The following is a 23931-nucleotide window of genomic DNA, read 5'->3' as shown; positions in this document are numbered from 1 at the left end:
TAATAATAAACCCATTTACTGTGCCACATACCATTCCTCGCTTGATTGTAAATAAATGCTTTGTATAGAAATGTTCCCAACTCGTTTTCGTCTTTTCCTTCATTGGTCCAGCATGGTTCATATCCGAGCCTAGCCGGGACGTTATTCCCCAACGATCTGTTTTTCTAGCCGGTATGTCCTTGGCCAGTTACGCTCAGCTGCATCTGATCCGCGAAGGTGATCAGGTTTGAATAAGGCGTACCGAGGGCGTGTCTCCCGGTAATTAGATCACTTGACCATAAGGTAAATGGTATTCATTAGACAGAGGACCCTAAGTCACGTGGTCGAGTTATTGGTGTTCAGGGTCGATTAGCGACCCGCTGCGTCACAAAGTTATTCGTGTGTGACACCTGCGATTCCGGAGAGTCTGGTGGGAACCCGAGGTAGCTTCCCCCCTCATGGTCTTCTCGCCCCTGACCCTGGCTCTGCAACAATATATACATACACATCGACACATATACATATTGTTGCGAATTCTGGCCCGTCCGGCGTGCGATCGGCCGCTCGACTCGAATGGCGGCCGCCTCGCCCACCGGACAGACAATTCAGTCGTGACCCTCCGGGAACTATCGCCCGGAGCCAGTCACGGGTGGGCCTTTCAACCTCACCACAATCGTGCCAATCGGCCACCCGCGTAGGATAGGGTTGTTCACCAAACTCGACCTACCTAAGTACCCACGCGGATGGTAAACCGGACGATCGTACCTCGCCGCAGGTCGACTCTGGACACGAGCCGCTTGGGCGGCCCGTTCCATACTATCGGGATAACCGAGCGGTGTTATCGTCGACCTCGACGATTCAGATTAATTACCAGGCGGATTAAGCCCAATACGAACTCTTTACGTGAAGCAGGATGGAGGGTCAATTAAAGAAAGGATGAAGCGAAACGGGAAAACATTTCACACAATGCACATTTATTACGCGACACACGGAAATCACACATATACAGCCAAACAGTCAAAATGCACCTATATCAATTAAAACAAAAGCAACGATGTAGAGCTTCTCCCGAATACGCGTACACACGGCAACACTTACACAGTTTTACTTCACAGACGGCGCCAACACACATTCACTCAAAAGCAAAGGAAAGAAGCCACCCTCATAGACAAGGGGGCAGACGGGCCTGTAGGCCAATATGCGCGCGTAACTTGAAGGAGCGGCTAGGCCCGCGAGACCGGGGGGGTCCTACCCGCGTCCTCGTGACGCGTTGGCGGACGAGCCGCAGATGTGGCCGCGTGGCTGTGCCCCGACTCCGTGCTCCTTCGCGGGTTTCGTTGGCACGATGTTTGGAGTGGGGTGGGAACAGGGCCCCCTTTGTTGCATTATCTCAGCGCGGGGGAAAGGGGGAATTGTTGATGCTCTGGGGGAGGAGAATAGCTGGCTTGCTTGGGTCCCGCGACGAGCGATCGCCGACCGCCGTCCTTCTCGCCTCGGACCCGAGCTCCTCGGCCTCTTCCCACAACTCTCCTCAGCCGACTGCAGAACCCACTCGATGCCTTCGCCACCCGACTCCACTCTCTGCCACTGCCATACTCTGCCCTCCAACCAAAAACTGACTCTCCCCAGACTTCAGGCTCCACTCGGCTCTCCAGACCGACTTGACTGCTCCGATTCGCCTTGCGCTCGCCGTTTTAGACAGCTCGCCGGCCCGAGACAGCCCGACGCTCAGTGTTCACAGGTGGTGCGGGAATGACCGTAGGAGAGAGGTGAGGGTGATGGAGGGTTTATCGGTGGTGGTTTGATGGTTATGGTGCCGTTTGGGAATGACGGTGATGCGATGTTTGCGGGATTGAGTTGTGAAGGTGAAGGTCGTGGCTGTTGGCGTTGTTGTTGTCTGAGGGTTGGAGCGTGGTTGTAGTTGGTGACGATGGCTGGCGTGGTGGTTAAGGTGGTTGTTGCGTGATGGCGGTTGAGACGCGGTTGGTTCAAAATAAAGATAGAACAGAAAAACGGCTATCTCAAAGCATCGCAGCCCGAATGAATCACATTAATTCCCTCTAAACAACGGGTTTGGGGCTAACTACACATGTACTTAGAGAGATATCTCACCTACGGGACCTGAATGGTGGTTTGCGAATTTCCACAGCCTTAACAATATATACATATATATAAATATACAGTATATATTTATATATATATATATATATATATATATATATATATATATATATATATATATATATATATATATATATATATATATGTGTGTGTAGGAGCCTGGTGTTGGCGCAGTGGTTAGGGCAGCGGCTTGGGATCCAAAAGGTCCTGAGTTCAAGCCCCTTTGGGCCACTGAATTAATACACCAGGGGGTTGACTCAGCCTGTCATCCTTCCGAGGTCGGCGAAGGGAGTACCAGTGTACTGGGCCGGTGTATACCCCGGTTAAAATAGGTGTACCATATCCCTGTGTCGTAAGAGGCGACCAGGGTTGCGTCAGGAAGGGCATCCGGCGTAAAACATGTGTCAAATCACAATGCGGATCATACGGATGATCCGCTGTGGCGACCCTTTACGGGAGCAGCCGAAAGAAGAAGAAGATATATGTGTGTAGAAAAACTGAGTTTGTGTCTGTGGGTCTGTCTGTCTGTTGGTCATAAGCACCGCCCATTCTCCAGGCCATGCCCTCCAGCCATCCAGAAATCACCACCATCTTTTTCTCTCCACGTAGCTCAGATTGTTTTTGAAGGCCTCGTGTATATTAGAAGACTGAACAATGCACCTTCTATCATTAAATGAACATACCGTTTTGAGGTAAAAAAAAAAAAGTTACATTTTGATTCCAGCTCAAATGAGGTCATGCATGTTTTTGTCCACAGCGATCGCGGCAGCTGTCTCAAATCCACCGCCCAATGAAGGAACATTAATTCTCATTATGCAGAGGAAATAAAATGGTGATATTACATTAAATTAAAAAAAGCATTCAAATTTCATTAAACCATAGCAGTAGTTCGTGCAATCAGGTTTTATTCACCAAAGCGAGCTGTGCACGTGGGAAGCAGCCGCGATGGCTCCACGAGCCCCACCCGTACCATTGAACACACATTGCAGATAACTCGCTGTATGGACCTTCAGGGCCTTCGTTGTGCATTGTGCGACCTCAGCAAGTTCACGATATATCTGCAGAGCAGCAATTTGTGAGTGTGGTTGGGGACATTCCTCCAGGCAGGCACCGTGCAGCAGCGACGTTAAGTTTTTGCCTTGCTGTGGTTTGACTTGTCTAACCTTCTCTTCAGTGGGTTTTTTTCTTTTTTCTTTTCTTTTTTCTTTTCTTTTCCTTTAACCTGCTCATCTTATCTTCTCAGGAAGGGGGTCGTGCCATGATCACATGTTGAATGGCCAATCACCCAAATATGGTTCTACCCATTGTCGAATCTTTCGGTGGAAGTTCTTCCAAAGCTTTATTAGACAAAATCATATACTGCATAGTTCAACTGCTCTCAACACTCCGAAACAAACAAAATCAAGGTTAAGCATCTAACGTACATTGCATGTTATCTCAAAATTTTACCTTTCCTTTCCATTTTTTTTTTTCTCACCCCAAAATGATGTGCTACAATCTAAAGAAATCTCAGTTGTATGTATACTCAAAAACAATCATCTCATTTGCTATTTGCATGCAGAAAGGGTGGCAGTATTTATTAGGGTTCCAATTTTCAATCAACAATTTTGTCCACGATCCTCCAAAGATCCCTTCTCGTCAAGAAAAATACTCCATCATCTGTATAATAATGATGAAAGTTAACTTCTTCTTCTTCTTCTTGTTTAATTTTCATTGCCTCCTAATTTGTCTGAGCTGTAAGTACAGCATTCAAACCCAATAAGAGCATAAGGCTCCCCCTTGCGGAGAAAGTACTAAATCCAAAGTGATTCGATTCTTCTTTTCACAGTTTATTTATTTCAGCTAACTTAGCACTTCCATACTGAGGAAAGATGGTCAAGTCAGTGTGAGAAATACCTCAACTTACTTCGTTGCAAAATTTGAAATTTGGGTAAGTAAACACACAAGAAGTACCACTTAATCAAAAATCACGCACCTGTCCAATTAATCAGGAAACAAATAAAACAGGTGTAATTTTAATGCTGCTTGTGGTGTCATTACACAATTTTCCAGAATATAATTCTTACACTCTGACCTACTTAACATTCATTTGACATGCTAATGCCTTCTGTACTAGGCATGGTTCTGGTTTATCTTTTGTTTGTCTTTCCATAAAATATAGAGGCATTTTACTTAAATTACAGTTAGGCCAGTACCAGCTACTAATCAGTGAGAGCAATACAATTACAATGCAGGGTACAATTCCTAATTTCGTGAATTAATTTCATAATTTCTGTTGATCTAGCCATTCTTCCAGCCATTCTGCATTATGCTTATGTAATACCATGCTGATTTCCCAAATATATTGATTTTACCCTAACAGTTAACTTATGATTCCTAATATATAATATTGACAAATCTGTCGATCAATTTAATAACATACACCCTCCTTCAATATTATACAAATACCTCAACTTAATATATTATATCGATTCAATTTTCAATAACTTTTGTCTATCCTTAATTAATAGATCAACCCAGGTCACGAGGTCCATGGCTACAGTGATTGATAATATATCAATCAATCAATACAAGTTATCAATAACCAATGGTGTACCTTCCTGTGATATAACCGATCATTTACATGTGTTCCAAGTTATTGGTTTTAAATTACACTGCTGTTCCAAAAGTGTGGACACTATGAGACTTCTATGATAAAGGTTTCTCAATTTGGAATTCCAAAACAAATCTTGATATTAAACTGAACACCGGATGACTGATGGGCTGCCAAAATCGATCAAGCACAAAACGAGGTTGTATAAAAATTATTTCATAAACCTTCAACATGTTGTTATGATTCTCGTTGGTATAAAAAAACGCACTTCTTTCATGGCTGGCTTGTAAATACAAAAACGTAGGAGAGGTCAGAGGGGGCAATTACATTCTGGGGAAAATTGGTCTTTAATACCTATCTAATTAACACAGCACCCCCCCCCCCCGCCAACCCCCCAGTGTGGTGACAAGTAACACTTAAGCTCACAGTTTCCCTAATTCATTTACATCGTGATGTCTCCTACTCGTCCAGGGACCAAGCAACTCTGTAAAATCCAATCTTTCCTCTGAAATTCCTCCATCTACCCCCACAACCATAACAATAGGTTCCCTCCAATTTGTTCAGTCGCATGTGTGTTTATGCTTAAAGCAGTCACATCTGGTATAGTAAGTTCACCCACTTGGTATTTGTGCACTTTCCTGTGACATACTTCAGCAAAATGTCCAGTTTTTCCACACTGCCTGGAATTTACATTTTTTTTTTGCAGGGCATTTGGAGTAATTGGCCAAGTGTGTTGCAGATCTACATCAATATGGCATGTACTCCCTTGATGTACCTGTCGAGTCTGTAAAAATTTTTGCTTTGCAGGTTCATGTAAAGTGTTTCTGGGTGTGGTGTCGCATCTGTATTGCTTCCCTCTGGGACGTGCTGGTATTGTATGTGCATCCTCAAAGAAAGTTGGCATGCCATATGTAATTGCTTTCGCTTCCGCCATGGCTGATTCGATTTGTACTGCCATTCCAAGGGCTTTCTACAGTGTAAGCTCCAGTTCCAAAAGCAAACATTCACATATGCGAGCTGTAAGGGGTTTTTCAATGAGTTCATCTCGTATTATTTCATCAGAGAAAATCTCAACCCCTCCCTCCAGACTCTCACCCTCCCCCCCCCTCACTTCCCCTTCACGGACTTCCCCTGCATCTGCTGATTGGTGGAAGTTGGCTTTGGGGCTTCCCAGTACGTGGGGACGTGTACAGTGAAAAAAATGAATAAATAAAGTTATCTCCACAGCTGACTTGTAATACCCCAAGGCCACGACCACCAGGTGGCGCCACACGATACACATTTACATAAAGAATTTTCATCACCCTTCCTTCCCGAACTCCCATGCCTGCAGATGAAACTGAGTCGCCCAAGTTCACCACGAGGTCGAACTTGGTCCATGTGCCAAGTTTGGTGGCAAATGGCCCATTAGTTTTGGCGTGATTGGTGTTGCGCGCACACACACACACACACACACACACACACACACACACACACACACACACACACACACACACACACACACGCGCACACACACACACACACACACACACGCGCACACATACACATACACACACGCGTACACATACACATACACATACACACACACACACACACACACACACACACACACACACACACACACACACACACACACACACGTATTAAAAATTACAGTTGCAGAAGTTCGGGCCCCTCAACGGACCCTGGGCCCTCATATTAGGCAACGCACCTGCACCCCTTGATGCCCCTGAGAGTGTATGTGCGTGCATGCTGGGGGAGACATCTATCTATAATTCCAGCAATCTCTGTGTGTGTCTGTCTCTCTGTCTGTCTGCGACCGCCGTTTCTCGACGACCGCCGGTCCAATGACAAGACACGGTGCTATGACGTCACGAATGACGTCACAATTAATGTTTATTTATTTATTCATTTTTTATTTTTATTTTTTTATTTTGCACGATCGACGGTCCGATCTGATTGAAACTTGCCAGGAATATTGCCGGGGCCCCGCGGATGTGCTTTTCAAGGTTTGATATTAATTGGACGAGCGGTTCCCAAGTTTTGGCCATTTATCTGTCGACCAATGACAGGACACGTTGCTATGACATCACAATTAATGTTTATTTTTTTTTTTTTTGCACGATTGAAACTTGCCAGGAATATTGCTGGGGACCCGCGGATGTGCCTTTTCGAGGTGTGAGAGAGAGAGACAGAGACAGAGACAGAGACAGAGACAGAGACAGAGAGAGAGAGAGAGAGAGAGAGAGAGAGAGAGAGAGAGAGAGAGAGAGAGAGAGAGAGAGAGCGAGCTCGACCCTGGCCACCAAGAGAGAGAGAGCGAGCTCGACCCTGGCCATCAAGAGAGAGGAGCACTCCACCCCGACAGAGAGAGAATGACGTCGACGACCCAGACAGAGAGAGTGAGAGCGATCTCGACCCTGGCCACCAAGAGAGGGGAGCACTCGACCCCGAGAGAGAGAGAGAGAGAGAGAGAGACAGAGACAGAGACAGAGACAGAGACAGAGACAGAGAGAGAGAGAGAGAGAGAGAACATGCTGGCACGCACCTCCGGGCACGCACCGACGGGCCCGTACTGGTGTTTTAAACGCAGGCTACATTGAGGTGTATAGAGCAGCTTAATAGGTTTTTCCAACGGCACGGCTTTCTATTTACAAGAAGAAGAAGAACAGCGCGGATCTCTCTTTGACCCAGCGTTCGCTGCGCGAGACGCGGCTAAAAATTAAAAAAAAAACGTAATAATGACAACATTGTAACAAACCACATATTAATTAATACTAATAATATTAACAACAACAATAATAGTCATATCGCTTGGCAATAATAATAACGAACGTATAATCCCCACCCCGGCCCAAGCACATCCGGGCTCGGTGAAAGACAAGCTCCTGTTTCGGTGGATCGCCACAAAGCCGTGAATACCAATTAAAATTTGGTCCAATCGACCAACGGGCCACGAGTTGTTCGAAACACCATCCACGTGGTGGGTGATCCTTTGTTTGAAAGTCACGTGTCAATTGCTCAAGCCGATTGATTGGCCGCTTGACTCAAGCGTTTGCGGAGAAAACGGCGAAGAAAGGTGAAAATGTGAGAGCGGATAAAAAAAAAACTCACCAAAAAGGGGGCGAGGTCCTCGGTCGGCATTCCACAACACGGTTAAGGATGGTTGTGTACGCTCAGTGCCTCTTACTAGTTAACTATATGACAAGGAATTTGAAAACACACAGGTAAACGTTATCTGGCGTCATAACAACACGAGTAACCGAAGGAACACTACTAATTTATAGCGAGTTTCACCCGCAAGCGCCCATCAGACCACTTCGCTTGCGAATTATTTGACGGTATATTTGTAAGCGGTGTATAACCTAAGTTGCAATGCAAGGTCGGTTTTTTTTATTATTTGAAACCAAGAGGACATTGTGATTATTTTGAACGAGGCTTCAGGTTGAGAGTGTAAATAATAATATTAATATTTGAGAATCCGAATCGACGTGTGAGGAAGAGGAAGAGGAAGGTTTGGTTTCCGTGAAAGTTGATGTGGGTGAGGCTCGCGGAATGTTGTGGGTTTCGTCCACACCTTTCTTGTGTCGCCGAACACGGGGTGGCGGTTCGGGATGGACTTGGCTCGGGGCCATCCAGTCGTTTCCATCTGCCTGGACGTCCTCTGTCTGATCCTCGGTTAGTGTGTGCGTGTTGGTGTGTGCGTGTTGGTGTGTGCGTGTTGGTGTGTGTGCGTGTTGGTGTGTGTGCGTGTTGGTGTGTGCGCGTGTTGGTGTGTGCGCGTGTTGGTGTGTGCGCGTGTTGGTGTGTGCGCGTGTTGGTGTCTGCGCGTGTTGGTGTGTGCGCGTGGTGGTGTGTGCGCGTGTTGGTGTGTGCGCGTGTTGGTGTGTGCGCGTGTTGGTGTGTGCGCGTGTGTGCGTGTTGGTGTGTGCGCGTGTTGGTGTGTGCGTGTTGGTGTGTGCGTGTTGGTGTGTGTGCGTGTTGGTGTGTGTGCGTGTTGGTGTGTGCGTGTTGGTGTGTGCGTGTTGGTGTGTGTGCGTGTTGGTGTGTGTGCGTGTTGGTGTGTGTGCGTGTTGGTGTGTGCGCGTGTTGGTGTGTGCGCGTGTTGGTGTGTGCGCGTGCTGGTGCGGGCGCGTGTTGGCGTGTGCGCGTGTTGATGTGCGCGCGTGTTGGTGTGTGCGCGTGTTGGTGTGTGCGCGTGTTGGTGTGTGCGCGTGTTGGTGTGCGCGCGGGTTGGTGTGTGCGCGTGTTGGTGTGTGCGCGTGTTGGTGTGTGCGTGTGTCGGTGTGTGCGCGTGTTGGTGTGTGTGTGTGTGCGCGTGTTGGTGTGTGCGCGTGTTGGTGTGTGTGTGTGTGCGCGTGTTGGTGTGTGCGCGTGTTGGTGTGTGTGTGTGTGCGTGTTGGTGTGTGCGTGTTGGTGTGTGTGTGTGTGCGTGTTGGCGTGTGCGTGTTGGTGTGTGTGTGTGTGCGTGTTGGTGTGTGCGTGTTGGTGTGTGTGTGTGTGCGTGTTGGTGTGTGCGCGTGTTGGTGTGTGCGCGTGTTGGTGTGTGCGCGTGTTGGTGTGTGCGCGTGTTGGTGTGTGTGCGTGTTGGTGTGTGTGCGTGTTGGTGTGTGTGCGTGTTGGTGTGTGCGCGTGTTGGTGTGTGCGTGTTCGTGTTCGTACGTAATCGTTGGATTCCATGCTGTGTTATCTGATCGTGTGAGGTAAAGCGTCTGAATAAACAAGTTTGTATAATTTACGATTAGTATTCATTTTACCACACGATGTCCCATTTGTTTTCATCGTGTTGTACCTGATGCCGAAAGGCCGCCACAAGATGACCGTCCGAGGACAGTTCGGGATTTGATAACCGTACAGTGTGTGACCGTTGAACATGTTCATCGTACAACTCTGGAACAAAGGATCCAGAGAAGAATTGGGAAACTATGGACCTGTTAATTTGATTTAAGTTGTGGGGAAGGTGTTGGAGACATGAATTAGGGACCAGATGAGGAACCATTTAAATAAATACAAACTAATTAAAAGGTAGTCAGCATGGGGTTACCAAAGGTAGTTCCTGTCTAACAAACCTTTAGTGTTCTATGAAGCAGTGTCTGATTGGGGGGACGAGGGAAAGGCAGTGGACATGGTATATCTTGACTTTAAGAAGGCATTTGATGAGGGACCACATCGGAGGTTGTTAGCCAGGTGAGGGCTTGTGGAGTGACTGGGCAGGTAGCTAATTGGATTGCAAACTGGCTTCGTGGTCGGAATCAAAGCGTGGCTGTAAGTGGAAGGATGCAAGTGGTGGGGTACCTCAGGGGTCAGTACTGGGAACATTATGACCCTGTGCATGTACAGTGAAAAGTGGGGTTTAAGGTAATTGGTTCACTTTTTATCATCAGTTTATGATTAACTACATCGTTTCAACTGAATGCTTTATTTTGACCATGAATCGGAAAACGAACCTGGAGTTTAACAGTACTTTAGGCCTGGTGTTTGCTTAGCAGTTAAGTTGTTTTGTTGAAGATATTCGGGTGTTCAGTTTGAGCTGCTGTTGAATTAACACCAGGTGAGGTTCACTCAGCCCGTCATCCTTCTGAGGTTGGCAAAATGAGTACCAGCTTATTGGAAACAAGGGCACTCCATCAGCGGTACAGCCGTCCTCCCAGACAATGATGCTGCTCTCAGCCTTGTGGTCCACATGAAGGAGGAGGAGGTAATCGAGGGCACTCCATCAGCGGTACAGCCGTCCTCCCAGACAATGATGCTGCTCTCAGCCTTGTGGTCCACATGAAGGAGGAGGAGGTAATCGAGGGCACTGCATCAGCGGTACAGCCGTGCTCCCAGACAATGATGCTGCTCTCGTCCTTATGGTCCACATGAAGGAGGAGGAGGTAATAGAGGGCACCACATCAGCGGCACAGCCATGCTCCCAGACAATGATGCTGCTCTCAGCCTTGTGTTCCACATGAAGGAGGAGGAGGTAATTGAGGGCACTGACTGCATCAGCAACAGCTCCACCCCCAGACAACGCCGCAACCAGCAAACAGCTCGGTTTCTTTATTTCAATTGATTTATATTGTTACGGCTGTGGAAATTCGCAATACACCATAAAGGGTCCTCAGATCAGTTATGACACTAAGTTTATGTGCAGATAGTTCCCCACCATTGTTTAAAGGGAATTTGTGTGATTCACCGGGCTGCGACTCTTTGTGATAGCCATTTTTCTTTTCTATCGTTATTTTGAACAAACCACCACGCAAGCAACAAGCCGTGTGGAAAACCGTCGAACGAAAAAGGGAACCAAAAGAGTTCCCTTTTGGGCGCGCGGATTTTTTTCCCGTCTATTTTCCCCGCGCTTGGTGTGAAGGAAAGGGGGAGGGCAGCTCGCCGCCGATTGGTGGATGAACAGCGTGAGGCGGTCGGGGTGAGGGAACGTCCCTTTTCGGGAACTTTCTCAAAGGGAGGTGGAGCCGAAAACGGGGAGGAGCGAAGGGCGGAGCCCCACGCTATAAAAGGCGGACCACTCGCGGGGCTCACTCTCTCTGTCAGGGTCGAGCTCGCTCGCTCTCTCTCTCTCTCTCTCTCTCTCTCTCTCTCTCTCTCTCTCTCTCTCTCTCTCTCTCTCTCTCTCTCTCTCTCTCTCTCTCTCTCTCTCTCTCTCTCTCTCTCTCTCTCTCTCTCTCTCTCTCGGGGTCGAGTGCTCCCCTCTCTTGGTGGCCAGGGTCGAGATCGCTCTCACTCTCTCTGTCTGGGTCGTCGACGTCATTCTCTCTCTGTCGGGGTCGAGTGCTCCTCTCTCTTGATGGCCAGGGTCGAGCTCGCTCTCTCTCTCTTGGTGGCCAGGGTCGAGCTCGCTCTCTCTCTCTCTCTCTCTCTCTCTCTCTCTCTCTCTCTCTCTCTCTCTCTCTCTTGGTGGCCAGGGTCGAGCTCACTCACTCTCTCTCTCTCTCGCTCTCTCTCTCTCTCTCTCTCTCTCTTGGTGGCCAGGGTCGAGCTCTCTCACTCTCTCTCTCGCTCTCTCTCTCGCTCTCTCTCTCGCTCTCTCTCTCGCTCTCTCTCTCGCTCTCTCTCTCGCTCTCTCTCTCGCTCTCTCTCTCGCTCTCTCTCTCGCTCTCTCTCTCGCTCTCTCTCTCTCTTGGTGGGCAGGGTCGAGCTCGCTCTCACTCTCTCTGTTGGGGTCGAGTGCTCCCCTCTCTTGGTGGTCAGGGTCGAGCTCGCTCTCACTCTCTTCGTCTGGGTCGTCGACGCCATTCTCTCTCTGGTCCTGAAGCCCCTTCTGCCCTTCAGTCCTTCCTCGTTGGTCGTGGGTCGTGGAAGCACCAGCAGCAACGCCGGAGAGAGCTCGCTGACCACACCAGGGGCCCGAGATCAGGCGCGGCTCCGCAAGGCCGTGGGGAGTCGACGTCGCGACCTGCTCACCGTCGCGCCACAAGGGCGCGGGTAAGACCCTTCGGTCTCACGGGACCCGTTCGGTCCTCCAGGTCCCGTGCCATAAAGGTTTACAAACCCCGTCTACCTCCCTGCCTATGGGGAGTTTTTTTTTTTGCTTTTGTATGACTGCTGTGGCGCTGTGTCCCTATAAGTAGACCTGTGTAAGTGACTGTACATCATCGTAGTCGGTAGTAGTACTTTCTATGTGCCTGTACATTGCATGACTTCCTTGGCATTATATACGTGTGTGTTGTAATAAATGTCCTTGTGTGAAATGTATCCTGTTCGTCATCTTTTCCCCTTTTGAAAGTGCCATCTTGAATCGCAGAATAAATTGGTAGTGGGTTTTGAACGCCCGGTAAACAGAATCGCATCCGTCGAGGTCGGCGATAACACCGCTCGGTTATCACTGTAACACGGAACGGACCGCTTAAGCGGTTCGTGTCGTAGGCTGACCTGCGGCGAGGTATGATTGCCCGGTCGACTACTCGCGCAGGTACTTAGGTAGGTCGAATTTGGCGAGCAACCCTATCCTGCGCAGGTGGGCAATTGGCACGATCGTGGTGAGGTTAAACCCCCACCCGTGACTGGCTCCTGGCGGTAGTTCCAGGAGGGTCATGACTGAATTGTCCATCCGGTGGGCGACGCGGTTGCGATTGGAGTTGCGCAATCCCTCGCACACCAGGCGGGCCAGAATTCGTAACAATATACTTGAACGCTGTATATGAGGTCGTGTTAACACTGTGTCGGAATTTAGTGAGGCCTCAACTGATATATTGTGTATAGTTTTGGTCGCCACATCTGAGGAAGGATATAACTGCTTTGAGAGGGTGCAGCGTCGAGCTACCAGCTTGATTCCAGGATTAGATAGACTAAGCTATGAGGAACAGTAGAAGGAAGCGGAACTTTATACACTGGAAAGGAGACAATTCCGAGGGGATATGATGGAGATGTTTAAGATGTGGGCAAGATGGGTAAAGTGAAGTGGACTGTGTTAGGGCCACGGGGAATAGGTTAAGGGTAAAGAAGATGAGATTTAGTACAGTTTTAAGGCAGGGGGCTTTCAATCAGAGAGTGGTTAATGCATGGAATGATCTCTCTGGAAAAGTAGTGGCAGTGGAAGGGGTGTACAGATTAAAATGGGAATTGGAATGCATTGGAAATATTTACAGGACTTGTCGTTGGCTTGTTTGTGGATGGGTGATGATGTTGGAGTTAGTGCAGTGAGAGGGGGTGGGGGGGGGCGAGAGATCATGCATGATGAGCTGAATGGCCTCCTCCTGGCTCCAAAGTTTCTCGTGTATGTTCAACTTTTACAACTAGTTGTCGTCAACACTCATGCGTCGTGTGGTGTGTGACGGTCTACGACAATCACCATCATGGGTCAACGTTTTGACCAATTAAACTTCAGCTTTCAGTGATTTCAGGCCATACCATCAATATGGCACATCTTTGGTCAGAAGAGAAAAAGGCCCGGCTCATAGAGTCGTGGCCCGATCACGCCTGCCTGTATGACCATCGCAATAAATCATATTGAAAGCAGAATCCCACATCCAAGGAATTTGGGGAAATGGCAGCTGCGCACCGGTTGTACGCGTAAGTTTCAGAAAATAACTCCCAAAGTGTCGTGTCGAACGCTCCCTGAGCCGGCCTTCTATCCACCCCAGTGCTTTATCCACAGCTGCTTCTTTCTCCTGATCCTGTTCTAATCCTGTGCTAGTTTTTTTTTTTTTTAATCGACCACTCGTGGCTTTTTTCATGTACACCTGATCCCCTATTTACACTCGAGATGCGTTCCTAAAAAGCGTAAAACAAAAGCAGTTTTCCCGTATGAATCATGTTATACATTGAGGATGCGTTTCTGGGCGGTAATTTTTGCTCATCCTAACCATAACCAAATTAAATACAGTACTAAAGACCTAATAATAAATTTAATATATACAGAACATGTTCTGAAGTTGAACTTGAACAAAAAATTGAATCTGAAGACGCCGAACCGGTTTCATGCGTTGCTGGCAGGGTTTCTTTGCTCTGCCAATGGAGTTTTTTGGGGATATCTGTTGAGTAAAACTATACATGAGCAGCGAATTTGAAGTGTTGTTGCAGCAGCTAATCCATCACATTTACGAAACAAATCAAACTGATGACTCATTGTCAGTTCCTCTCTGCACATCCATAAAGCTAAAAGTCAACTTTTCATACTGCAGTATACAGATCTATCGGGATTAACTGTTAGCTTAAATAAAAAAGATGCTTAGTACTACAAAACTTCATCATAGACATAGACAGAGACATTGAAGGACATTTCCAAGAACCACAAAGTGAATGAGACAATGAAGACGAACTTATCAACAAGACCAATTCCGATTGGATGCTCTCTGCTGACATCACCTCCCAATGCTCGAGGTGAGAGGAGCCTGTTCAGTGTTCAGCACTTCAATTGTAGGTTGCAAAGTCTGGGGCTGAGCCACTAGAGCCAATGCAGAATTCTCTTCATCAGCATCTGTGATTGTGAGACAGGTTTGTGTTGCTCTTATTCTTCTTTGCACAAATAAGCAAAGTGAAAGGACAAACTTTTTTTTTTTTTGGCCGACAAAACGTCAGATCCATGGAATCGATAAACACCGCTTCTCGTATTCGGAGATGTGTTGATGTACTTCGTCCTCTACTCAATATCTTGAATGTATCCACACCATACTGTTCGTCACAGTTTGTATTCTCAAGCAGATGGCGTCCAACAGCAGATGCACACGGCGTTGAGATCGATGCTGGGATCTTCCTGCAAACACGTACCGGTTGTATTGTCATACTGCTAGTGTTCCTCCTGATGGACAAAGGGACCTGCTGCTTGATTTTGTCAGTTAAGGTCTGGGTAGTTCTGTCTCCATACCAAGCATCACATCGGCACTTGAACTCATCAATAATATTGCTGAGTTTTGAGGCAGGCAGAACATCCTTCTTGACTGCAGGGATCATATGTCGAGAAGTGAAAATTACACTTGGACAGACGAGATATGTGCTTGAAATGCATCTTTTGATTTATTCCTCATATGTTTACGACATTTTTCCCTTTCCAAGGAATCTTGATGTAAACTGGGCATTTCTCAGGACCCATCTTTCTTTCATCTGCAGCAGTGAGGGATTTGTTCACGAATCTTCTGCATGACCTGCTCAGGGTATCCATTCTCACTGAGGATGCCAACGATCTTGTCCATCTCAGTCTGAATTGGTGTCTTGTTGATAGGTGGCCTATATCGGTTCCTCTTCATTCTCATTCACTTTGTGTGAATTTCACCTGAGCAGTGCAGAACGAAAAGGTTTGTGGTTCTTATTAATAATGCTTTATTGGAACTATCTTTCAAATGTCCCTGTTAATGTCTGTGTTGAAGCTTTGTCGTACCAAGCATCTTTTTATTTGTTTGAGACTGCCGTACTCCTGTCCACAGGTGGAGCCGTTAAACGACTTGGTTTGGCTGTATGGAAAATGTAGGGCGGGCAAATTGACCGAGAGATATCTCTGGGCCTACCTCTAACGTAATTTACCTTCTTGTTTTTATTCAGAAAACAATTCAACACTCCAGAATGAGACCAAGTTCGTCTGTTGAGAGCATGATTTTACAGCGTAAACTCAATAGAACACAGCGTTGATCCTTGGGCCTACTCGGCCATCAGCTGTACCCCAAAAAAGTGGCTAGAAAATGTTTTGTTCCAACGAGAGGGTACCAATTCCGGCTCGGTGGCAGCCGAGCGGAAACTGCCAAAGCCATGCCGGCAAGAATTAACGGATTATCGGGAATGAAACCCGTCTGAACTCAGACCATGACTTGTTTGTTTGTTTGTTTGTTTTTTTTTGTTGTTGTTTTTTGCTTGCCAATAAGCCCACCAATCATATACTAAAAGTTTTCCACTCAAAATCCTGCAGTTTTTGTGTATGGTGGGGTCAAGGGGTCACAATATCCATTTTTTTCAAATAAAACTTGGAAAACAAGCTATATCCAGTTAAATATTGATATATAACATTTATTTCTGTACTCTTGTAGTTGTGATGGAGGTGCTGGCTCGGAGGGTAAAGGGGAGTTTACCGTGGGAGCTGCTGTATGCAGATGATCTGGTGTTGATTGAAGAGAGTATGGATGGACTGAAGGAGAAGATGAACAAATGGAAAGAATGTATGGAGGCAAAAGGTTTGAAGGTGAATATCGGAAAGACGAAGGTCTATACATGGTAAAGCATGTGGTGAGGTGGAAAGGACTGGGAAGTAGCCGTGTGCTGTGTGCAGGAAGGGTGTCGGAGTGAACTCCATTCAGTGTACAATGTGTGCTGAATGGGTTCATCGAAAATGTAGTGGGGTGAGAGGGTCATTAACCAGTGTGGCAGCTACATTCAAGTGTAAGGTGTGCATAGAGGGAGCTGCAGATGAAGGAATTGTTGAGTTGGATCTTGGAGATGGTGTGAAGCTGGAAGGTGTGAAAACATTTTGCTATCTCGGAGACATGCTGAATGGAGAAGGTGGATCAGACTCTTCGACGGTTGCTAGAGTGAGATGTGCATTGAAGAAGTTTCGGGAACTGAGTGGCGTGCTGACGAAGAGGGGAGTGTCGTTGAAGCTGAAGGGAAAGATGTATGCTACATGTATGAGGAGTACGATGATTTATGGGAGTGAGACATGGGTACTGAACATGGAGCAGCAACAAAGGCTGGAAATGCGAATGGTTCGGTGGATGTGTGGAGTATCGTTGAGAGAGAGGAAGACAAATGATGACTTGCGGAAGGTGATGGGAATAGAGTCTGTGATGGAGGTTGTGAAGAGAAACAGGTTGAGATGGTTGGGTCATGTGTTGAGGAAGGATGAAAGTGACTGGGTGAGAGCAGTGTTGGAAATGAGTGTAGTCGGAAGTAGAGGACGGGGAAGACCGAGAAAAACTTGGCTAAATGTGGTGGAAGAGGAAATGTGGGTAAGGGGATTAAGAAGGGGAGATGCAGAAAACAGGGTAAAGTGGAGAAGATTGTCATGGGGCCCGCAAGGCTAACCCCTGCTTTAGCGGGGAAAATGGCCTTTAAATGGTGTGTGTGTGTGTGTGTGTGTGTGTGTGTGTGTGTGTGTGTGTGTGTGTGTGTGTGTGTGTGTGTGTGTGTGTGTGTGTGTGTGTGTGTGTGTGTGTGTGTGTGTGTGTGTGTGTGTGTGTGTGTGTGTGTGTGTGTGTGTGTGTGTGTGTGTATTCGCGCATGCGCGCGCGCATATTTCTGTACTCAAATATCTCTATATGCCTGATTTATGAATCACAGTAATGATTTTGACCTTTTATGTAGGTCAAGGTGTCAGACGGGTTAAATTAGCTCAAAATAGTTTTAAAAAATTTCTCCAAGATTCATTGAGAATTCTCAAGTAAATCATGATAATATCACATGATGTTGCCATGTAATGACCATTTATCTGTATCATGCTTGTAGTGGTATATTTTGATAATAGCAGACTGACAATAAAAATCTAAAAGTGTATATTTAAGAAAGCAACAATTATTATATTGTACACTATCACCATGCCTACCTGGAGAGTAAAATATCGCATTCACAAAATTTGTTTTGTTTATATAACGGATGAAAGTCCCTTACTTTACTCTTCATCGCTGTCTTCACACTTCATCACCACTGACCTCACTGACTAGATCAGCATCTGATCTCTTTGTTTTCATGCAGTCAACGCACTTGCACAAGTCTGTACAGGACAGGCCTGCAGTAATGCAAGAACACCGAGTCTTTCCAGTCACACTTACCCTGATTGCAGCTACAGTACACTGTTTTCAGGATGTTGTCTGGTGCTGGTTTCTGGGTCATCCAGGTCACTGCAACTTTTCCGTCCTGCAACTGCCAAGCATGACCTACAGGAGAAGGTGCATTGATTGTTGCATTGAGAGAGAGCTTCAATATAGCTGCTTGGCAATTTGCCCTCTCAGTGCATATGCTCTGTCTCAGAGAACCACGAGTTGGTAGTATGATTTTTCTTTCTTTCTGGCAGTGATGATGATGCAAGGCAGAACAGTTTGTAGCGAGCATCATTCACATTGTGTGACTTTGGTAGCCCATACAGTGTGCATACAAACTGCTCCAGTATCACAAATGTCCCTTCATCCAGTGTGAAGCTTGTTCCAAGGTCTGTGAAAGTATCTACAAAGTTGTCATCTGCAGTGAGCAGGGAATATGCTTTCTTTTATCCGTTTCTGTAGAAGCAGATGTCGTTTTATTTTTGAACATTTCCTCTTATGCTTTTGACAATGGGCACAGATGCATATCAAAGTTGCATAATTATAAAGACACGTACGGCTTTCCTTTCTCTGATGGTTTCTTGCTGAGGAACTGAGTGTAGTCTCTGTAACAAGTTTTGGGATACCCGACATCAATTGCTACATGGTCCTTTCCCTTTATGTGTACTAGTATCCTGTCATCTTGTTTGATCTCTGCAGCTTCTTGAAGTTGACCTGCAAGGAATATAGTCCTGTTATTCAAGGGATTATTCATGATTTATGCTGTTATCGTTTTTTTTTGTAATTGTTGTTCGCATTGTAGAGATCTGAGCAGGTATACAAAGAAGTACTTGCGTCTTTATTTTGATCTGGGGTACAAATGCACAACGTATACAAAATTTGCTTAAAAGTTTGTTTTTTTTAGAACCATTTTCACCTTTATCTACTGAAATAACCTAACTGTATAAAATTGTTTTGATGTATATTGTTTGAGATACTCACCTGCTGTCTCTGTCTCAGCTTTTACCAGGCCCTCATTCTGACCGGCGATACCGGTGGTTTTTGGTAAAATAGGGATTTATTATTATTATTATTATTGTTATTATTATTTTTTTTGCTCTTGCACGCAATACAGATAGCTGGGAGCACATGACCACGACTCCAAATCTGGGCCTCCGGTCTTAGCTTCTTCCTCTGCAAAGTACAGATTTTAGAATAAACTAGCAAAGTACCCGCCCATGGGTGGGTACAGTTATCTGTTGAATGGCGTTGGTCCCGTCTCGATCAGATGAAATTGACGTTATCCGGTGACCTTGACCCCGTGACCTTTGACCTTGATCTTGATCACCTTATGTCCGTTCCCAAGGATCACATATGCCAAGTTTCATCTCATTCTATCCAACGGTTTGGCCGTCTATAAAGGACAAACAAACATGAAAAATTGACGTTTTAGTCAATTTATGACGTCATAACTCGAAAAACGGAAGTCGGAAGTGAATGTCGTCAATCAACTGTCATTTAATTTTGATTATCTGTCGAATGGCGTTGGTCCCGTCTCGATCGGATGAAATTGAAGTTACCCGGTGACCTTCGACCTTGAACTTGACCCCCCCCCCCCCCCATGTCCGTTCTCATGTCCCAAGGATCACTCATGCCAAGTTTCATCTCATTCCATCCAACGGTTCGGCCGCCTAACAAGGACTAACAAACATACATACAAACATATTCTGTTTTTTTAGTATAGTAGATAAACAAGAAAACCCCCTGGTTAAACTGTCCAACTATGATCTTGATGTGAATGCATTTCTGCTTTTTTTTCAAGGGAAATCTCAGAAAATTTGAATATGGTAATTAAAGACTGACACCTGAGCATACAAATATGAAGAGGCCTACACATGAGTCATGACTGAAAGTGAAAGTGACCCTGGCACACAAATATGGGTATAAATATTGTTGGGGTCGGTGGCAAGAACGACCACTAGGTGGGGAAGTTTACTCCGTCTCCCACCGGTCTCCCCGGAATTATAGGCCGTCGCTCCGGATAACTCCGAAGCCGATGGGTCGATTCATCGACTGTGAAACGCCAATATCTCAACTGCGTAGCGTAGGGTTAATTGTCTAGATCTCAATATACCTAAATAACCACGCAGTCTTGGCTGCCGGGGATTCATGCCCTCGGCACGTCTTTCTCGAACCGGGTCACTCTACCGACTGCGGTGGAGTTCCAACTAGCGACTACCAATTCCGGCTCGGTGGCAGCCGAGCAGAAACTGCCAAAGCCGTGCCGGCAAGAATTAACGGATTATCGGGGATGAAACCCCGTCTGAACTCAGACCCGGACCATGCTGGACCAAATAAAGAAAGGACGGAAACGAGCTGGGAACATTTCTAATAATTAATTTACAATGAAATAAAGACACAGGGCAAGACTTATCGCAAATATGCAATGCAGTATTTATAATGATGAAATAAACACTTAAACAATTCTACTTGTAGACGGGCCCACACGCAGTCACACACGCAAAAAGAAAAGAAACCCCGGAGTTTTTATTGGACCCTCCAGCCGATGAGAGAGACGAGCTGGGGGTCAGAGTTCGGATGGGCACCTGTGCATCGTCGAAGGTCCCAGCCGCACGTGTGGGACTCGTGGCTCGTGACAGCCTGTGTGGCGAATAGTCGGGTTCACAAAACAGGCCAGAAATCCCCGCAACAGCCACCGCGAACAAACTGCAGCTAAATCAGGCTCCGTGAACAAACTTCCTCTGACTCGGGCTCCATGAACAAACTGCAGCTGACTCGGGCTCCGTGAACAAACTGCAGCTGACTCGGGCTCCGTGAACAAACTGCAGCTGACTCGGGCTCCGTGAACAAACTGCAGCTGACTCGGCTCCGTGAACAAACTGCAGCTGACTCGGCTCCGTGAACAAACTGCAGCTGACTCGGCTCCGTGAACAAACTGCAGCTGACTCGGCTCCGTGAACAAACTGCAGCTGACTCGGCTCCGTGAACAAACTGCAGCTGACTCGGCTCCGTGAACAAACTGCAGCTGACTCGGCTCCGTGAACAAACTGCAGCTGACTCGGCTCCGTGAACAAACTGCAGCTGACTCGGCTCCGTGAACAAACTGCAGCTGACTCGGCTCTGTGAACAAACTGCAGCTGACTCGGCTCCGTGAACAAACTGCAGCTGACTCGGCTCCGTGAACAAACTGCAGCTGACTCGGCTCCGTGAACAAACTGCAGCTGACTCGGCTCCGTGAACAAACTGCAGCTGACTCGGCTCCGTGAACAAACTGCAGCTGACTCGGCTCCGTGAACAAACTGCAGCTGACTCGGGCTCCGTGAACAAACTGCCTCAAAACCCGACTAGCCACCATCAAAACTCTTTCTAACCCATGCAAACTCTCGTCCACACACCTCTTCTTGCACAGAGCGTCTCCGAGGTATATCTCCTCCACATGGGGAGGGGCCTTGGCGAGAATCGTCTCGCTGTCCGTCCCTCATTGGCCCACGGCCGCACCCTACCGGGGCGGAGCCGTGGCCCCTGTTCGGAGACCCCATATTCTCCACGTGGCTCCGCTCTCGAAGAGTAACAGTATCCATGTTGCGTTGGTGCAAGAGTTAAAACGTTTGTGGAAGGAGCGTTGGTGGGAGCGGCAAGGAACGGCTGCAAGACCCTGCCCTGGCAAGTCTGAGTGCTTGTAGACAGCGGGTGGGTAGTGGATCGTGATGGGGGATGGATCATGCAGATAGGATGGTTTATTCGATGGCTCATTGGATATAATAACCTAACTAAAGACGTCAGAACGCACACATTTAATCCTCCCGCTTTTCAAAAGGGCGGGGTCCTGACTACACACGTACTTACCGGCATAACTAACTTTGGGACCTGAATGTTGAGTGTGCATGGTTTCCAGATTCGTAACAATATGTTTGAGAGAACATAAACTATACTGCTAAAGGCCCTGTCACACCTTGACGATTTAGCCAGCGTATGCCTGACGTATGCAAAATTTGGCTAAAATGCTGGCACACGTCGAATACGTTATGGGTAAGTTTGTATACGTTAAGAGCACGCTGGCATATGTCGTAGTACGCTGGCTTTTTTTCGTAGTACGCTGGCATACGTCTTTGTACGCCGAGGTGTTAGACATTTTCCATGCTTGAAATTTTCCGACGCATGCCAGCGTATGACTCGCACGTTCCGCATAATGCTGGCCATAAGTTGTAGGCACGTTACGCGATCGTTGACACACGTCGACACTCGTTACTTGTAAGTTACTCATAAGTCGAAATGCATCGAGGTAATGTTTAGCGTACCCGAAACTTATTTCTTACCTATGAGTGACGTGTTGTAGGCACGTTACGCGATCGTTGACACGCGTCCACACACGTTACTTGTAAGTTACTCGTAAGTCGAAACGCGTCAAGGTAATGGTTAGCGTCAGTGTTCCAGACTCCCTGGTTTTTATTTATTTATTTATTTTTCTTCGGTATTACGGTCATGTTGACACTTCCATTTCTTGTGCGGTTATAATATAATATAATTAATAGGCTGCCGCTCAACGATTTAAATCATAACCGCACTAGACATCGAAGTGTCAACATCATCGTCATACCGAAGAAAAAAAAAAAAAACCAGGGAGTCTGGAACACTGACGCTAACCATTACCTCGACGTGTTTCGACTTATGAGTAACGTGTGTCGACGTGTCAACGATCGCATAGCATACCTACAACTTATGCCAGCGTATGCGGAACGTGTGTCGTATGTCGAGTACGTCGAGAAATTTTCAATATGCTGAAAATTTCTCAACATACTCAGCGTATGATGACGTATGCCAGAAAACTAGGACGTATGCCAGCGTGCTCTTAACGTATACAAAACTTACCTATAATGTATTCGACGTGTGCCAGCTTGGTTCGGCAAATTTTTCATACGTCGGCATACGCTGCCTAAAACGTCAAGGTGTGACAGCGGCTTCACACTTCGATGTCTGGTACGGTTATGATTTCAATCGGCGATACGCTGCCGCGCGTTATGCATACGTTAGACTATCGTTGGGCATAGGTTGTGAACGCCGACAACACGCTCAGCATTCATTGGCATAAGTTATCTATATGTGATTAAAGCGTTCTGTGTACATTACTAATACGTTATGCATACGTCCAACACGTTCTTATATGCCCAAAACCTAAAAAAAAACATCAATAGTTCAGCGTACGCCAGCGTTTTACATACATTTTGAGACCTTGCCGTACGCTGTCTATAACGTCAAGGTGTGACAGCCCCTTAAAGCAGGGCACACAGACTGATTTTGATGATAAAAATTATCCCTGTCTTGTACAACACATACATACATTTGTCCCGATCTAAGTATTTCTCTCCTGTATCTAACATAGCAATAACACGATGGTAATATTTTGCTGCTTGTATGACTCAAGACTATAGCCCAAGACAGTGCACAATGTGGCAGTGTTTCGTGTTTACATGAATCATAATAGACTTGCAGAAGAGAAAGCAGGGCTAACTTCTCCAGTTGCACCATCTCCTTCATCCTGGGTAGTCACAGGCCATTTCCTGGCATTTTCAATGGGTTTTTTTTGTCTATAAAATGCTTGTAGCAAGTCTCGTGGAAGCGTGCTGTCGGAACATTGTTTACATAAGGCTTCTCAAGGTAGTCTTGGTGAGATCTGGCCATCTCCTTGCTCTCATGGTCACAAACTATGCCTAACCTCTCCAATGCACATGTCCTGTACTTAGCCCACCTTACCCGAGTTAGTGGCTTCAACATTTCATTGGAAACTTCAGGAATATGCATAAAACGACACAAATTAGTCCCCACTTCTGCCGAGGCATGCTGAAGCATGGGGGCTGCCATGCTTGTTTGTTGATGCAATCTGATGATCTCGGCTGATCATGTGACCTCGGAATCACTACACCAGTGGGGAATCCCCACTCAAAATGGCTGTAAACTGGTCAAAAAATAGTGCCAACTTTAGGCAAGAATTTTATTTAAAAAATGCAGGATTTGGTGTGGAGAACTTTTTCTGACAACCTCACATAAATGTATTCTGTTGTT

General features: G+C 46.6%; 2 protein-coding genes across 2 annotated transcripts in view; one reads left to right on the top strand and one right to left on the bottom strand.

Moving 5' to 3' along the window:
- The window catches only part of MMACHC (metabolism of cobalamin associated C), a 33788-nt gene extending 25778 nt beyond the window's left edge, over nt 1–8010 (bottom strand). Inside the window, exon 1 of the mRNA XM_085885172.1 lies at nt 7808–8010. Within this exon, the coding sequence (XP_085741298.1) occupies nt 7808–7837 (30 nt within the window). The 5' untranslated portion in view covers nt 7838–8010. The remainder of the gene's footprint in view (nt 1–7807) is intronic.
- Nucleotides 8011–8183: 173 nt separating this feature from the next.
- The window catches only part of LOC147024845 (phospholipid phosphatase 3-like), a 58754-nt gene continuing 43006 nt past the window's right edge, over nt 8184–23931 (top strand). The window contains exon 1 of the mRNA XM_085885168.1: nt 8184–8371. Coding sequence (XP_085741294.1) covers nt 8308–8371 — 64 coding nt within the window. The 5' untranslated portion in view covers nt 8184–8307. The remainder of the gene's footprint in view (nt 8372–23931) is intronic.

Source organism: Eptatretus burgeri, chromosome 6 (genome assembly GCF_056783735.1).
Source record: "Eptatretus burgeri isolate ZD-2024b chromosome 6, Ebu_testis_v1, whole genome shotgun sequence".
Lineage (NCBI taxonomy): Eukaryota > Metazoa > Chordata > Myxini > Myxiniformes > Myxinidae > Eptatretus > Eptatretus burgeri.
Note: the sequence above shows the minus strand (reverse complement) of the source record. Positions and strands in the feature narration are given on the sequence as shown.